Genomic DNA, 17,734 nt, shown 5'->3' on the forward strand with positions numbered 1-17,734 from the left:
CAACATGAACTATCTTCAGACAAAACCTATGCCATTTCTAACTTTTGTATCCTTGGCTTCTAGCATGATTCCTGACAGAATCTAACTCAAAATAATTGTAAAATGAATCTGTAACCCATACCAGAGCTGGCAGAGACTTTTGGGACCACCTAATTCAAAAAATGTCACTGAGGTCAATAAATGTCAACTTTCTTTAGCAAAGGATCTTCTGTACATTTGTTCGCTAGCAGTGAAGAACTCTAACTTGGAACCCCAACACACAAAAAAATGTAAAACTGACTACTCACACAATTTAAATCATTTGTGCAATACTTAATTATCAGTAAAATACAATCTGAAATCAACTCATCAAGAACTACCACCTGATTTTTGGATGAAGAAAATGAGATCCAGTTATTCAAGTTACTAGTCCAGCACTGCATTGGTACTCAGATCAGACTAGTATTTATATATTCTGTAACATTTTATAAACTATTCCCAAATTATTTTATATACATTAATTCAGAATTCTGAAAAAAATGTCATTTTTCCATGGATCTGTATAGTTCAGTGAGTGAATATTTCCCAAATGACCCATGTGTGATGTCATAAAACCATGCTGAGTAAAAGATAAATTCAAAGTACTAGATAAACCAATGAAATTTCATGTAACAGAGTATAAAAATTTATTGATATAGTTTCAGATTCCACACTGTGATGAACCTAAAGAAAACAGCACTTTTTGGCCAAGCATGGTGATTCATGCCTGTAATCTCAGCACTTTGGGAGGCCGAGATAGGAGAATCGCTTGAGCCCAGGAGATCAAGAGCATCCTGGGCAACATGGGAAAACCTTGCCTCTACAAAAAAACTACAAAAATTAGCCAGGTTTGGTGAGGCACAACTGCAGTCTCAGTTACTCAGAAAGTGAGACTGGATGATCACCTGAGCCCAGGGAGTTGAGGCTGCAGTGAGCCAAGATTGCGCTACTGCGCTCCAGCCTGGGTGACAGAGTGTCTTCACAAATTAAAAAAAAAAAAACCTTGTCAAGTTTTGGTGTAGTATTAAAGAAGAATAGCCACAATTATCTAAAAAAGCTACTGAAAATACTTCAATACTTCTTCCAACTACAATTATGTATAAGGCCAGATTTTCTTCAATCAAAAAAACATATAACAATAGACTGAATATATAAGCTGAGAATGTAGCTGTTCTATTCAGCAAGACAGAGATTTGCACAAATGTAAAACAGTGCCACTCCTATTTTTTTCTTTGACTTGTAAAATTGTTATTTTTCCTTAAAAAGTGTTATTTGTGTTTGTATGTAATGGGTTTATTATTTTTAAATGAATTCTTTTTAACGTCTCAGTTTTGTATGGTAAATGCATGCACACACAAAAGCTCTCTATGGTTCTCAATTTTGAAGAATGCAAAGTAGTCTGAGACCAAAATGTTTGAGCACCCCTGCCACGTAAATTGTATCTGAGAGAGTAGATGAACTACTTTTATCAGTTGAACTGAGCTACGTCAAAATCATTTTAAAACCTCATTGCTGAGCAGTTTTAACTCAAAATCTGCAAGAGTAAAAACAGCTACCATAATTTTTGGCATTATATAATCGTAAATCAAAACTGCACTGAATGAATTCTTTTCTATGTTCATGTCATATACACATAATCATCTTCTCTTTTAAGATGTTCTTGGCCAGGCGTGTGGTGGCTCATGCCTGTAATCCCAGCACTTTGGGAGGCTGAGGCGGGCAGATCACAAGGTCAGGAGATCGAGACCATCCTGACTAACACGGTGAAACCCTGTCTCTACTACAAATAGAAAAATTTGCCGGGCGTGGTGGCAGGCACCTGTAGTCCCAGTTACTCGGGAAGCCAAGGCAGGAGAATGGCCTGAACCCGGGAGGCGGAGCTTGCAGTGAGCCAAGATCGCACCACTGCACTCCAACCTTGAGGACCGAGCAAGACTCTGTCTCAAAAAAAAAAACAAAACAAAAAGATGTTCTCATATCTCAACCTTTTATTGGCTGTTTTAAGTCACAGAGTCCTTTAGAATCTCATTAAATGTATGGATCTCACACCCTACCAGACACACAAAACAACTTTGCATAAAATGTCATGGAGTTCATCATGCTCTAGCAGCTTTGTGACTGACCTATTGTATACAGTGAGAAAACCCATCATCCATCAGCTGAAACAAAATACATCTGCTTGCTACAGAGTGGGGACAGGGAGTGGGCATCCGTTTTGGAGGTGGTGACATTTCAGCTGATATATAACTGATAAAAAGTAAGCCTCACAGAACTCTGGCCTAAGTACATTTCACGTGGAAGAAATAGCAAGTGTCAAAGTCCTGGGGTGGGAGTGAATTTGGTGTATTTCCTAAACTAAAAGGAGAAGTGCTGGAATAGTGTGAGCCAGAGGTAAATGATGTCCAAGAGGCAGACTGGGTCTAGGTCCCATACAGGGTTTTGCAGACCAGAGAGGAGAGTTTGGATTTTTTTCTAACTGCAATAGGAAGCCACTAAAGAGTTTAAGCAGGGTAATGATACGGATATTATTGAGATTTTTCAAAGATCACTGTCAAGAACATAGAAAATGAGGAAGGAGTGATGATGCCAAAAAGGGAAGACCAGTTATGAACCTATCACAATAGTATGAGCAGAGGTAATACAATGATGGCTCGGAACAAACTATAAACTGTAGCAAATTCAGAAAAAAAGGTGGAAAAATTCAAGATTCAGGACACAATTTGAGGCAGAACTGACAGAACTTAGTGACATGGGATAAACAACCTAGCAGTAACTGGTACCATTTATTGTGATGAAGATTACCCAGGCAGGAAAAGGCTGAAAAGGAGGATGATCAAGAGATCAGCTCTGAACATAGCAACTTTAAAATGCCTTTTCTTTCATCATCCAAACAGACGTATCTGGTAGGCAACAGGTACCATCTCCTACTCCATCCTCCTGCTGGATATCCCTCATATAACAGATCTGTTTTTCCAGAAACAAAATTGCGACCCAAAACATAGCTGCCTCCCAGACGACCTTAGCCCATGAAGTAATACACAAGGTTATTTTCATATATGTTCAAATTTCCGGATGCAGTTTATTCATGCAAGACAGTAACATACTCATAACTGGAAATAATTAAAAGATTAATTCAAAGGAGACTATATTTTCCCTGTCTCATAGGCAATTAAACTAAGACACTTAATCTCTCAACTGATTTCTCCTGAACAAGAAATAAGAGATAAAAATCTAATCTTCTCACCGATAAGCCAGGGCTGTCACATGGATATAATTTCACAATAACTGTTATGCATTGAATTGTGTCCCCCAAAAGATGTTTGAGTCTTCACCCCTCAGTAACTGTGAATGTGACCTAATTTGGAAACAGGGGATCTAGATGATCAAGTTAAGATGAGATCATTAGGGTGAGCCTTTATCCAATATAATTGGTATTCTTATAAAAAGGGGAAATTTGACACAGAGAGAAGCATGCACTCAAGGAAGAATGCCAGGTGTACACGAAAGCAAAGACCGGAGTGATGCATCTCCAAGTCAAGGAACAGCAAAGATTGCTAAGGGAAAGGCATAGAGCAGATTCTCCCTCATAGCCCACAGAAGGAACCAACCCTATCATCATCTTGATCTTGGACTCCCAGCCTACAGAACCAGAGAGACAATACGCTTCTGTTCTTCTAAGCCACCCAGTTTTTGGTTCAGTTGCTATGGCAGACTTAGGAAACTAATATAATAACCATAAGAACTATACTTCCGTAATTTTGAGTCTAGATTCAAAACTTAACTAGAAAATTTTAAAACACCTATTTGAATCATATAAACAGTATTATTTTCTTTCCTCAAATTTGGCGAAGCTGTCTGCTAAGCTTTGTAACTTTGGACAAGTCATCCTCTTCGAGCTTTGGTTTTCTTATTTGTAAATTAAGACACAGTTTTAAAGACCAAACTAAGATAACATACAGTAGGTGACTCTGCAGACTTTCAAAGTTACACAAATATCAAGTACCATTATTATCAACAAAATTACATGACTGTTATCTAGTAAAAAATACAGTTGTACTATATACATCAAGCCATAATTACTTACCTACAGAAGATGTGCTCACATCCTCCTAAGCACACAGGCTCTCTCAGAATGTTAGTGCTGTTTGAAGAAATTAAAACAATCAAGACTTGAGTCATTGTTAAATAAACATTTCATACCCAATATTTCATCCAAGGCCCAACACTACCATATTTCTCACTTTCTCAAAGCAGAAGGTATTAAGGATGAATATTTGAAAGGCTGTTACTCCTTGGTTAAATATTATGCCATAACATACCTGCTGATTTTAAATAGTAACTGCCAAAGAAAGTTGGAGAAAGGAACAATTTTGTTCAAGTGTCCCTAAACCTCTTGAGGCAAAACCAACTACTAGCTGCTTCTTTTCAACTACTAAGGTGTATCTTCCCCTGAAGTGTAGATCATATACCTCAAAATGTCACCCACACATAGAATGACCATATAATGTATTGTCCAAATGAGAAAACTGAGAGTGAAGAGGAGTGATCATTGAATAGGATACTGGGACAATAAGAATAAACCAGGACATCTGGTCATTTTGACCGTAAGAAACCACGGTTTCCCATTTAAAAAAACATGTGCTTCTTACTATGGTAAAGTAGCCACCCATTTTTCAGCTCTATTGTGAAAAATGCAGCCATTCTTTCAGTTCACAGAAAGTTAATTGTTCTTTAAGCAAATGTAAACAGAAATCATCAGATTGGCAGTCTGTCTGCAGACAGAATGAAGTTCCCTGCAGTCAGCAAAGAGGCACAGAAACAAAATATTCCTACTACTGTCCATCAAAATACCTGCTACATTTGTTAATCCTAAGAAGGTAATGATACTAATAAGTATACACCAAGACATTTTACTCAGTGGATGTAATGTACCCAGAGAAGTAAAGCCTTTTAAATGATGAGCACTTTTTGTGCTTGGTTTATTATACTAACTCTAAAACCTTTAGGTATTTACACCATTATTATCAAATTACCTCTGTACACATAGCACATATCAAGAAAAACAATTCTCCACATTTCTTGCAAGATTGAAAGTATCACACTGTACATCTTAATAGATATGAACATTCAAGTGAAACTGAGCTTTTCAGAAAGATTGCTAAAAACAGAGTACACACCCACAATGTTATTCTCAAGATACTGAAAATGGTGCTCACTGACATTACAAAACCTATTACTTTTTAAAAACTCACCATGCCTGATTTTTGTATCACAGTATGTACAAAGTACTGATAAAAATACGACTTGTGACTCTGCCAATTAACATGATCTCTTTTAACACTCATACGGCGCCTATAATTTTTGTTATTTGACCTACCAAACCTAACCTCCTTTTCTCCATCAAGTGTACGGAATTCTATTTCGTGGCAAGCTCCTCCTATCACAATATCCTTCCTTTCTTTTATTGCATCGCCCTGGCCAAACCTCCACCTTCAGGTTGCTCTCTACCTTGAAAAAATTCCATTCAGTTTCTGAGCACCTTGGATTCCGATTCCGTACCCAGCCCAGGCCAGAGTTAACTATTTCCAAGCCGCCTTCTCCACTACCTAATTGTGCTGACCTCTTAGACACTCATGGATGCCAATCTATAATGCTAGATAGGCCCCAGAGCCTACTTCTTCCTTGCCTACTCAGGCTGTGAATAACCACTATAAAAAGAAAAGAAAAGAAAGAAGGAAAGAAAGAAAGAAAGACAGAAAGACAGACAGACGGAAGGAGGGAAGGAAGGAGAGAGAAAGAGAAAGAAAGATGTATAAACTTCTCTCTATAAATTCATTTGGTAGCAACTGGGTACTGTGGCTCATGCCTGTAATCCCAACACTTTGGGAGGCCGAGGCGAGAGGATCACTTGAGGCCAGGAACTCGACCGGCCTGGGCAATGTGCTGAAACCCTGTCTCTACTAAAAATACAAAAATTAGCCAGATGTGGTGGCGCATGCTTGTAATCCCAGCAACTTGGGAGGCTGAGGCATAAGAATCACTTGAACCTGGAAGTTGGAGGATGCACTGAGCCAAGACTGAGCCACTGCACCTGCGCCTGAGTGACACAGCTGGTGACCCCAGTCTCAAAAAAATAAATAAAGACAAAATGCTAGTATTGCAAAAATTAGCCAGGCATGGTAGTGCACGCCAGGTCCTAGCATAACTTGGAGGCTGGAGGCACAAGAATCACTTGAACCCAGTAGTCACAGGTTGAGGTGAGCCGAGATTACACCCCTGCACTCCAGCCTGGGTGACAGAGCCAGACTCTGTCTCAAAACAATAACATAACATAACATAACATAACATAACATAACATAACATAACATTCGGCAGCCTCTTCATTTTTCTATCTCTACCAAAGTCATGTGTTAGATATTCCATAAATAAACAAACAAATGAATAGATGGCTATTCAAAACAATCTCTATGCTTCCTCATCTCATTAACTTTACTGGAACTTAATGGTGTAGGTTTTTTACCACCTAAATACATTTTTATCTTTTCACCAGTCATCATACCCCTTCCAAGAGTCTCAGAGGAAATTTCAATCTCCTTTAGTCACTCTTCCTAAAATGTGCTGCTCTCTCTAGTTCCCATATCTTTCCTGCCTCCCAAAGCACTATATATTCATAATAGTTGCCTTTCTTCTCTCATTTGCATTTACACAGGAACAGGTAATCTCTCCTTCAATGCAGGAAAAAAACAGTTTTGATCATACCTCCCATTCTACCTGCTGCTCCATCTCTTCCCTTTCTTGAACAGATAAAAGTTCTCAAATGAGTGCTCTATACCAGTTACTCCCATCTCCTCACCTGCCTAGCTTTAACTCCCTCCACTCTGCTGAAACTGTTCTCCAAAGCATTTTTGGTCCCTTTCTCTCTGACCACTCTGGGAAATAACACTGATCTCATCTTCTTTCCCGAAACCTTTCCTTCCACCGAATTTTCATATTTTAATACACATTTATCTGCCTATTTCAGCATTTCCTTAGCTGCTTCTCCTACCTCTCCATGTAGGCATACCCCCAGGATGCAGTCCGTAGCCTTCTGGCTTTCTCTGGCAATACTTGACTCAATGCCTTGATTCTGGTTTTCAACTTTAAATTTCCTTCCTAAGATGACTGAACTCTTTAGCTATAGTTTGTAACCTTCACTCTAGCAATAAGATGTTATCACCTATTAGTAATGATTTAATATGTGGGAATAACTGATCAGTAGTACTAATTATTCTAACTAGTGAGCTAGAATATATATTTGTGTTGCTGTTAATAGATAAGGAAAGATAACAGAAATGTGAATGAGAAGTATGTGCACTTGTGTGTACTGGGGATGGGAACAAGGAAGAAAGTGTGTGAGCCAAGCTGAGAGAGAAGGGAGTGCCAAATTCAGAAGAATTTCAATGGAAAAGCTCAAAAGGTGAACTCATCTGTGCCAAAGTCAGACTTTGTGAGGATGGCTAGTGCTCAGCTAAGATATACTGGAATAAAAACATTTTCAGTCGAGTGCAGGCCTGCAATCCCAGCTACTCACGAGGCTGAGGCAGGAGGATCGCTTGAGCCCAGGAGTTCAAGGTATACCGTGTCATGATCGTGCCTGTGAATAGCCACTGGGCTCCAGCCTGGACAACGTAGCAGGAACACGTATCTTTAGAAAAAAAATTTTTTTAAATTATTACAACTAGGAGATACCTATCAAGAATATAAATGCATCCAACGTTAACTCAGCTATTCCACTGCCACGAATTTATTCTTCAGCAACACTAGATCCTCACAAAAATGAAACTTTCAAACACCAAAGATATCTAGACAAGATTCTAAAAGCTTCCAGAGATTAAGAAATAACAAAATTAAATGTCATATATATATTTTAACAAGGAAACAGGATACCATAAGACTTCTCAAGGGTAATAAGAGATGCTACAGAACTGTGGAATGACGCCTTCAAAATAATTATTGAAAATTATTTTTACTTTGAATTCTATATCCACTCAACTTTCACTGTCAAAATTAACAGGAGTAAGAAAATTCATCTTTGAGAGTAGTTAAGAAGTTAATAACGTCTAAAATGGGAAGAGAAAAAAAAAACAAGAAATAGCAATATAAACATATTTGGAAATGTAGAGGTATATGTTTGTAAAACTAAAAAAAAGACAAAAGATGTTTCTGATGCATAGAACTCAGAGGTGATGAAGGATGAATCAAACAATGTTTTCATTAATAGTCTGTCCTGTTGACTCTGTCAACTATGTACATGTATAACTTTATTTAAAAACATTTTAAATGTAAAGGCACATGATATCAATATCACTCCAGGACCGCTTGTTACAGCAAAAGACCACAAACAACCTAAATTTTTCCAATAAGGAAATGGTTAAATGACTCATGCAACAACTACACGGTGTTTAGTGTCCGCTTATCTGGGGCAGTACAATGCTTATATGAACACAGAACTTATTGGAGGATACACAAGAAATTGATAATTATGAGTTACTGAAGAAGATTCACACTTATCTGTCGTTCATTTAACAAATACTGAATGGCCACATACTGTGTTATTTTAATTCTTTTCACATACTGTTTACCATTTTAAAAAATTTACTATTAAAAAGTTCTTCACGATCTGTATCACCTAAGCCATGCAACCTTTTCTGTCATTGCTCCTCAACAAAAACTCTGCTGTGGTCAGGCCAGTGTCTCTTACAACTTTAATTTGCCTGTGTCCGACTCCAACCCCATGATTTCACTCAGGTCATGCTCCCCAGCTTCAAATACAGTTCCTTCTCCCCAGCAACTACTCAAGCCAAGACATTACCCAAACACGGTTCAGGATGATATAATAAACATGACACTAAACCAGTTAGCACAGGAATTCTTGGATTTTAGTCTCTAGCCATCACTTCTGCAAAATTCATGCCATGTAAACATTTGAAGAACAAATTTGACTATGTTCCACTCTTTTCTGAAGGACTTATAATCTGGCTGATTAATCATATAAACCAAATTAATATGACTTAAAAGATGTACAAAATGCTCTAAAGTTACAAAGAAGAGAGACAGCATCTAGTTGGGGCTCTGGGATTCAATGTTGAAAACCAAATATTTGGCGGGGGTGGGGTTGTTTTTGTTTTTTTGAGACAAGATATTGCTCTGTCGCCTAGGCTGGAGTACAGTGGCACGATCACAGCTCACTAAGCTTTGAACTCCTGAGCTGAAGAAATCCTCCCATCTCAGCCTCCCAAGTAGCTGAGACTACAGGTGCACACCACCACAACTGACTAATTTTTTGTAGAGGTGGGGTTTCATCATGTTGCCCAGGCTTGAAAACAAAATATTTTGTACAGATGATCCCTGACTTTCAATGGTTTGACTCACAAGTTTTCAGCTTTATTATCCTGCAAACGTAATACACATTCAGTAGAAACCACACTTTGAATTTTTATCTTTTCCCAGACTAGCAATATGCAGTACAATGCTGGGCCACAGCAGGAAGTCATTCTGTTTTTCACTTTCAGTATGGTATTCAAATAAATTACATGAGCTATTAAACACTCTATTATAAAATAGGCTTTGTGTTAGATGATTTAACCCAACTGAGCTAATGTTAGTGTTCTAGGCACGTTTAAGGTAGGCTGGGCTATGCTGTGATGTTTGGCAGGTTAGGTATATTAAATATATTTTTGACATACAATATTTTTAACTTACAATGGGTTGATCCAGACATAACCCAATCTCAAGTTCAGGAGCAGCTGTATTTTAACTTACTGATTTTCTATTTTTCTTTTCTTGAAATAGACTCCAGTCCTACAGACAAGAGATCTTACTTTCATTTTTTCTGAGCTCCCCAACCCACCATTATGTAACTAGCATGGTGCTAGATTAACTGCAGGATTTCAATAAGTTCTTAGAGAATGAACCAAATGGAAGCCTATATACAAAAATGCATTTGTATTAACAATTCCATTTTATCCTTAACCTATTTTCTGTTTGATATACATATATATTAGATAGAAAAAGTCCACACAAATAAGAAAAGACATTTGCATGGTAACAGGATTTCTGTACCTTGAAAATTCAGCTACTCTATTTTCCCCATCTACAGTCATACTTCTGTAACTTTACATGTAGTTGATTTAGAAAGATCAGTGCTGTCAGAGGATAACTTAGGGAAGAATTAAATAGTGAGAACATTTCTTTTTAAAAGAAGTTCTTACTGATATAAAATTTTCTTTGAAAAGAAAAAAAGAAAAGTAAATTCATCTGAGATTATAATACCGAGGCAGATCGGTATTATAGAATCTTGTTATTCTTAATAGAATGGCTCGCCTATGTTTCCATGAGATATCAACTGCTATTTAATATGAGGCAAAACAGCTCCCACAATGCTCTTACATTTGAAAGAATCCTCAAGGTAATTTTAAAGTGTGGACCAACATGTTGAACATCTAAATGTGCAGGCTCACCAAGCCAATTAAACAATTTTTCTTGTGTTTATCTTTAGAAGAATAAAGTGTTTAACAAGTAAAGTATATGGATAATGACATGGAACCCATAGGGGATTCTTAGCAATTCATGTAAATTAACTAGGTCCTTCTGGAAACCACTTGCAAAGGCCCTTCAAATGTGATCCTACCTTAACCTAAGTTCTTTCATATATTAACATACACTAAGAAACCATGTGTCTGGCACTGTGGCTACAAACATGAACCTAGCTTTACTAAATATATAATTGAAGGAGACAGACATCATTCAAAATATTCCATAAATAAATATCACAAATAAATTCTAATTTGGAAGATATGATACAAGCTGAACACCAATGACTTGTGCCTTTTCTGTATGTATGTTAAACTTCATCCAGTGGACACAAATAACTATGAAATCTGCAAACTGGAGAGAACTTTACAAATCAACGAGTTCATTTTCCTCATTTTATAGATGAGGAACCAGAGTCCAGGAAAGCTACACAAATTGCTCTCTTTAGGAAGTTAACCATGTAAACCAACTGAGTTTTCTGTTGTTAGGCTATTAATCACTGATTTGACCCTGTCTTAACTCTCTGCTTACCTGACCCAGGCCCCCTTTATCCTACAATTCTTTATAGCTAGTTATTTGCTAATAACACCCACCATCGCAACCTGGCTCCATTTTTAAAATCTATTCATATCTCAGCTGTGTGTGGTGGCTTACGCCTGTAATCCTAGCACTGTGGGAGGCCAGGGAGGGCGGATCACAAGGTCATGAGTTCGAGAGCAGCCTAACCAACATGGTGAAACCCCGTGTCTACTAAAAATACAAAAATTAGCCAGGTGTGGTGGCGCTCACCTGTAATCCCAGCTTCTCAAAGGCTGAGGCAGGAGAATCACTTGAACCCGGGAGACGGAGGTTGCAGTGAGTCGAGATCACGCCACTGCACTCCAGCCTGGGTGACAGAGGGAAACTCTGTCTCAGAAAAAAGAAAACCTATTCATATCTCAATTTAAAAGCCTACAAAGCTTCCTTCCACTGGCCCCACCCAAGTACTCTTCTCAGCACCATGTCGATCTGCACAATTTTCCCTAAACTTGTATATATTTTATAATTAAGCATACACTCAAGTAGAAAATGCATCACCTTACCACCCCTTATGCAGTGTCTCAGTGATTTCCTGTTATTCTAATGAATAACCAGTGCCACGGAGAAGTCATTCCATTTGGGGATCACTGCGCTGTGAGAATGCCTCTGAACATTCAAAACTCATGATGAAAGGCAAAAGCTGAACCTGGAGTCAGAAAACCTATCCTTTATTTTACAAATATTCATACAGCATTTAGTAATAACAGACACTGCTCAAGGTATCTTATGAATATCAACTCATTTTTTGCAGATGAAGAAAAGGAAGCATAAAAAGATAAAATAGCCTAAATAACGGAGCCAGGATTTGAACCCAGGGAATATGACTCCAGATCCACGCTCTTAACATGTACATCATGCTGCCTTAAAGTATAAGAGAATACAAAATTAAGCTTGATCACCTCTCAAATATGAATTCAGAAAAAAAAAAAATATATATATATATATACACCTATCATAAAGGTTAAAAGATTCTAACTTTTCATTAAAAGTTGATTAAAATGGCCCAAGTTACGATTGTCAAAGATGTCTAATCCCACTCTCACCCTAAAAAATATGCCAAGAGGTACCTATTAATTCACAAAACAGTGTTAAATGACACCTGGGGCTTCTACACTGTAGCTCCTATTATCATTTCCTGCTTCCTTTAGGAACACATTATTATTGTGCTTTCTGCCAGCCTCTCAAATAATATGGTCTTCCTGTCTCATTTTTCCAAATCCTTAAATAGCTTCTATCTGGTTGTGAGGCTTGGTCCTAATACAAATGTCACATCTGGCCTCTTGAACACTTTCGTCAGCTTCACCTTGAAGCCATATTCATGCTAAAGGTCAAGAAAGGATGCCCGGTTATGTACAAATCCACCCTCACCAGCAAGTAATGCCGGCTGCAAAACAGATCCATGTGCAACACAAGACAGATGACAGCTGCAAGCTGAATGTGAGGGTAATCGGGGTAATCACTAGCCCACTGGGTAGAACTCTGAAACTCTGTAAAAGGACATACTGACACAATTTCAAATAATATGACACTGCTTTGAATGGAGGGTAGCAAATGTAAGAAGCAGACCATTCTCAGTTGCTCCTTGCTGGCACTGTCAGGTGGCTACCAGGGCAAAGGCAGAGGTAGGAAGAATGTTTTTCCTCCTTGAGTAAGGTGCAGCTGGCCATGTTTTTTTTTACTAAAGATAGTGCCAAAGTTGCAGAGACATCTACAGAGGAAAGCAAAATCATTTCTAAATATTAAAGCCCATGTAAAGGCCAGGCATGGTGGCCCAAGCCTGTAATCCCAGCACTTTGGGAGGCTGAAGTAGGCAGATCACTTGAGGTCAGGAGTTTGAGACCAGCCTGGCCAATGTGGTGAAATCCCATCTCCAGTAAAAACACAAAAATTAGCTGGGCATGGTGGCATGCACCTGTAGTCCCAGCTACTCAGGAGGCTAAGGCAAGAGAATTGCTTGAACCCAGGGGACAGAGGTTGCAGTGAGCTGAAATAATGCCACTGCACTCTGGCCTGGGTGACAGAGTGAAACTTTGTCCAAAAAAAAAAATAAGGCAGCCCATGTGATATAAAATTGTACACCAAAAAGGATTTTTAAACTTAAGATGTTAAGTTTATTAAAACTTTATTGACAGTTTAGCAACTATTACCTGTGGGCCAAACCAAGCCAGCAGCCTGTTTTTGTACACCCCTTAAGGAAAGAATGGTTTTTACATTTTAAAGGGAAGTAAAAATAAATAAGAACAAAAACTATTTGTGGGCAGCAAGGCCTAAAATATTAATTATCTGACCCTTTACTGAAAAAATTTGCAGATCCCTATGAAACATGCATTCGAAGAGTTAAGATTTAATTCATCCATAGAGGTTTGGATATAAATTTAAAAAAAAAAAAAAATCAATGGCATTCAATAGCATTCTCCAGACAAATGGGTGAGCCATGCTACAAGTCTGGGCCTAGTTACTGATGTCTACTTACACTCCTTTGGCTCTTACTGTCCACCCACTTCAGTTAGAAACTAGAAAAATATTTGGTAGGGGATAAAAAGTGAAACTGGCTTTGTTATTTTTCAGGACAACATATATTGATATATATTATCTATTTTGACTCTCCCAAATCATGTAGCTAGCAAACATCACATTCTTTTAGATGAAGACACCCATTATTTATCATTTATTCTATCACAACCACCAAACTCAACACTTTACACACATGTAAAATTTCATTTAGTGTCTTCCATACAAGCTCCCTAAGGGCTGGAATTTATTGTCTGCTTTGTTCACTATCAAATCCCCAATACCCAGAATAGGGTCTGGCACTTTATGGGTGCTCAATAAATTTATGATTATTAATGAACCCTCACAAGAAAAGCTAATTAGTATTACTCATATGCAGAAAATGAGGCTCAGAGAGATAAATAACTTGGCCTACTCAATAGTGTAAAAGCTAGAACTTGAACTCAGGCATTCTGACTTTACAGTCTAAGTGAAGCCCTATGCTTCCATACAGATATGTGCCAATGGAATGTCTAACTTTCGTTGGACTATTAAAATGTGAACTATAATGCTTCTGTTATTGCAACTAGCAGTGCCAGTTTTAAATTTCCTATTCTCAGATGACCCATGTGCTACAGGAAAACACACAACTCAATGTCTTCATGTACTCACTCTAGCAAAAGTGTCACTCTTCTAAGAAGTGCAATGTCATTTTGTCACAGATATTAAAAGTTTTCGTAAAAGAAAATATAAGTGCAAAACTCTGACAGTTAAGTCTTTTTCATTTTTAAAGAAAAATTTCGGTCAGGCACGGTGGCTCACGCCTGTAATCCCAGCACCTGGCAGGCCGAGGTGGGCGGATCACGAGGTCAGGAGATGGAGACCAGCCTGGCTAACACGGTGACACCCCATCTGTACTAAAAATAAAAAAAAATAGCCGGGCGTGGTGGCGGGCGCCTGTAGTCCCAGCTACTCGTGAGGGTGAGGCAGGAGGACGGCATGAATCTGGGAGGCGGAGTTTGCAGTGAGCCAAGATCCTGCCACTGCACTCCAGCCTGAGCGACAGAGCGAGACTCTGTCTCAAAAAAAAAAAAAAAAAAAAAAAAAAAAAACTTTATGCAACTAAGTGACTTAAGTTCTGCAAATTAGAAGTCAAAGGGGGAAAAAAAGTCCAAAAAGAATATATGCTTTTGACAGCTACAAATAACAAAAAACCTGCCAGTGATCTTCATACAGAAATACTTACCTGTACACACAGCAAGTGCTCAATAAAAATGCTTTTCAGAAGAAATGAAAATGAGACAAAGCCTTTCTTGGGTTTTACAAACCTTCTTGGTTTGTATACTAGAAAGTGCTACACGAAAAAAAGCAAGAAGTAACTCTCATGAAAATGCCTCTGGACGGAATGAAAACCCTGAGAGGGCTCCCATAGTGTGACAGCAGGAAGGAAAACAATAAACAGCTGGAACACCAGACATAGTCTTTTCAGCAAACTAAGGAAATGAGAAATTTCCTGCCATCTTCAATCTACACCTATGGTAGATATCCGATGCTCCATCCCATCCCACCCGAAAAAGCTAGCACGGAGAAAATGTCAAAAAGGCCAGTTTAATTTAGAGTGGCAGCTGCTTCTAATTGAGAGGGTCTCCGGGGCGGCCCGGCAGCCCAATGCGCTATAGCTCCCGGAAAGCAGCGGGGTAATCCAGGGCCAGGTAAAGCAGAAGCCTTAGCACCACCCCAGCCCCAGATTCAAACTCTGGAGGCGGGGCCAGGATGAACATGTTTTTAGCCACACCTCCAGACGGTGCTTCAGCCCGCTCAAGTTCAAAAACTACCGTTTCAGCTGCATTTAGGGCAAGGGGAGGCTGGAAAGTCGCCCAAAAAGAAAGTGAATGAGAGGCAGAAGTTGTTAATACCATATACCTGGGCAGGTGCCAACTGCACGCCGACCCGACTGTAGCGCGGGAATGGAAGGAGGAAACGGGAGATTTGAAAAGATTCCCCCGCCTCTAGAAACTGGGCGACCCGTGCCCTCGCGACCACCCCCTCGAGGCTCCGTCTTTACCAACGCGAGCAGCGCAGCAGCTTCTCCAGACGGTCGAGGGCGGCGCGACTGTGGGCCCAGGCCCCGCGACCATCCGGCTCCATGGCGGGCGCGGAAGGAGGCTCGTTCCCGGAGCGGACCCTCGGCTGCCGGTTCCTCCGCTGCTGATTATCCGGCATCGCCCCGCCTTCGGGCGAAAGGCTCCTCGGGGAACGGGAGGCAAGCAAGTCTCGGGAAACCACAGGGAAGTTGCCGGCCAGCAACTCGAACCCGGCCGAGATCTTCCCGCGTCTGGGACGGCGGGCCGCCAGAGGGGCGGGGCGCGCGGGGCGGGGCGGGGCACGGAGGCCGAAATGCTCCCAAACTAGGGACGCTCGGGGCACAAGGGCGGGGCCACGAGAGCCAGCCGCTGGCCGAGTGGGCGGGGCCTAGGGTTGGGGCTGGAGGCTGAAATTTGCCAAAGTCCCGGCGCGTGGGGCTCAGGGGCGGGGCCACGAGAGCCGTGGGACCGAGGGGGCGGGGCCGTAGGACTGAAACTTGCCAAAGTCCCGGCGCGCGGGTCCTAGGGGCGGAGCGGCGAGAACACGCCGCGGGACAGAGGGGGCGGGGCCTGGGGGCGGGACAAGATGGGGAAACCGAAGTCCCGGCGCGCCGGGCCCAGGGGCGGGGCCTGGGGGCCTGGGGTCAGGACAGGAAGGCTGAAACCGTGATCCCGGCGCGCGGGCCCCGGGGCGAGGCCGCCAGCGCACGCCGCTTGACCGAAGGGGCGGGGCCTGAGGGCGGGGCCGCAGTCGCTAGGATGATGTTGGCGGGAGAGCTGGCGGGACCTGAAGCCGCTCTGGGCTGCCGGGAGGGATGAAGTCCAGGTGGAAAGTTATTCGCCGTTGCCCGGGGTTATGACTCCAGGGACCCTCATCCGAACTTAATCGTTGGAACAGTGACCAACCCAGAAACTTAGTTGAGTGTTATTTATAAAAAGCGCTGTTTTGACTACTGTTGAACTTGGAAGAGCTTTGCCCACGATACTGAAGGTACCACTCTCTTTGTTCCTAAGAAGGCAACCTTTTGTTTCCTCTCACCCCACCTGTGGCGTATATTGTAACTGAGTAAAAATAAGAAAAGTTTGTATCTAATTCTAACTGGTTACAAATATCAGCTCAAAGGCATGTTTGAAAAGATCTGGTTTACTTTTAAAATATGACTGGTATAAAATTTCAAAAAAAAATTTTTTTGTTGTTTTGTTTTGTTAGAGAGTGTGTTCACCTTCCTCCTCCGGATCTTTCACTGATTACAGTAAGACCTACAGAGCAACTCGTCATGCCTCCCTGCCGCCCCCCGACTTTATTTCCAAGTCCTAGCATTTTTCCCCCTATCTTGTCTCGAATGCACCCATTTTCTCTCCGTCTCTGCTCCACAGCATCCTCAGTTGCCTCATCCTCGCCTGGTTTCCTGTCGTAGCTTTCTATCTGGTATCCAAGTGTCTATCCAGGTCCCAGCCAGTTCCAAGACTGCGGTGTGGCCGCCTAAAACATTTCCAAACACAAAACTCATCGTGGCACTTCCCTTCCTTAAAGCTCTTTAAAGTTTTTCGCTGCTCTTTGACTAGCCTCTTGTCAAAACCTCCTCTGGCCATCATGGTCCCAACACCACAGTGCGTTCCCTTAGGTCATTAAAAGCCCCTGCACCTTGTTGCCTATGGCTTTTGCACAAAGATTCACTTTGGAACCTGGAATTGTCCTCCTCTCCATTCTTCATCCTTCAGAATACAGTTCAAATATCACTCCTTAAAGCTTTCCGTAGTTCCTAGACTAGATTCTCTCAGGTGCATCATATCACCTGTGTATGTAGATATACACACACACCATTATGTGCGTGTCCCCTTCTAGTTCAAAACCTCCAAAAGGCCAGAGACTGGCTGCATGTGACTCATTTCCCAATATAGCTTCATGTGGCACATGCAGTGCTTGGCTCCAAGCAGGTGCTCGGTGTTTGTTGAATAATTGGACTACCTCTACCCAAGCCAGACCCCGG

At 40.8% G+C, this 17,734-nt stretch overlaps 1 protein-coding gene and 1 long non-coding RNA gene across 6 annotated transcripts in view; one reads left to right on the top strand and one right to left on the bottom strand.

The window, feature by feature from the left end:
* The window catches only part of BARD1 (BRCA1 associated RING domain 1), an 84,428-nt gene extending 68,399 nt beyond the window's left edge, over positions 1 to 16,029 (bottom strand). The window contains exons 1-2 of one of the 5 annotated variants that reach the window (XM_003907914.5): positions 15,725 to 16,029; positions 4,103 to 4,159 (exon numbers count right to left, since the gene is read on the bottom strand). In XM_003907914.5, the coding sequence (XP_003907963.4) occupies positions 4,103 to 4,159; positions 15,725 to 15,882 (215 nt within the window). In that variant the 5' untranslated portion in view covers positions 15,883 to 16,029. Of the gene's footprint in view, positions 1 to 4,102; positions 4,160 to 5,270; positions 5,953 to 15,724 lie in introns of those variants that run through there. The other 4 variants (XM_009182998.4, XM_009183000.4, XM_009183001.4 and 1 more) reach the window with 4 other exon arrangements.
* Positions 16,030 to 16,499: 470 nt separating this feature from the next.
* Positions 16,500 to 17,734, top strand: part of LOC103876500 — a 155,723-nt gene continuing 154,488 nt past the window's right edge. The window contains exon 1 of the long non-coding RNA XR_001893559.2: positions 16,500 to 16,734. This is a non-coding gene — a long non-coding RNA (uncharacterized LOC103876500). The remainder of the gene's footprint in view (positions 16,735 to 17,734) is intronic.

This window comes from Papio anubis, chromosome 10 (assembly GCF_008728515.1).
Source record: "Papio anubis isolate 15944 chromosome 10, Panubis1.0, whole genome shotgun sequence".
NCBI classification, from domain to species: Eukaryota; Metazoa; Chordata; class Mammalia; order Primates; family Cercopithecidae; genus Papio; species Papio anubis.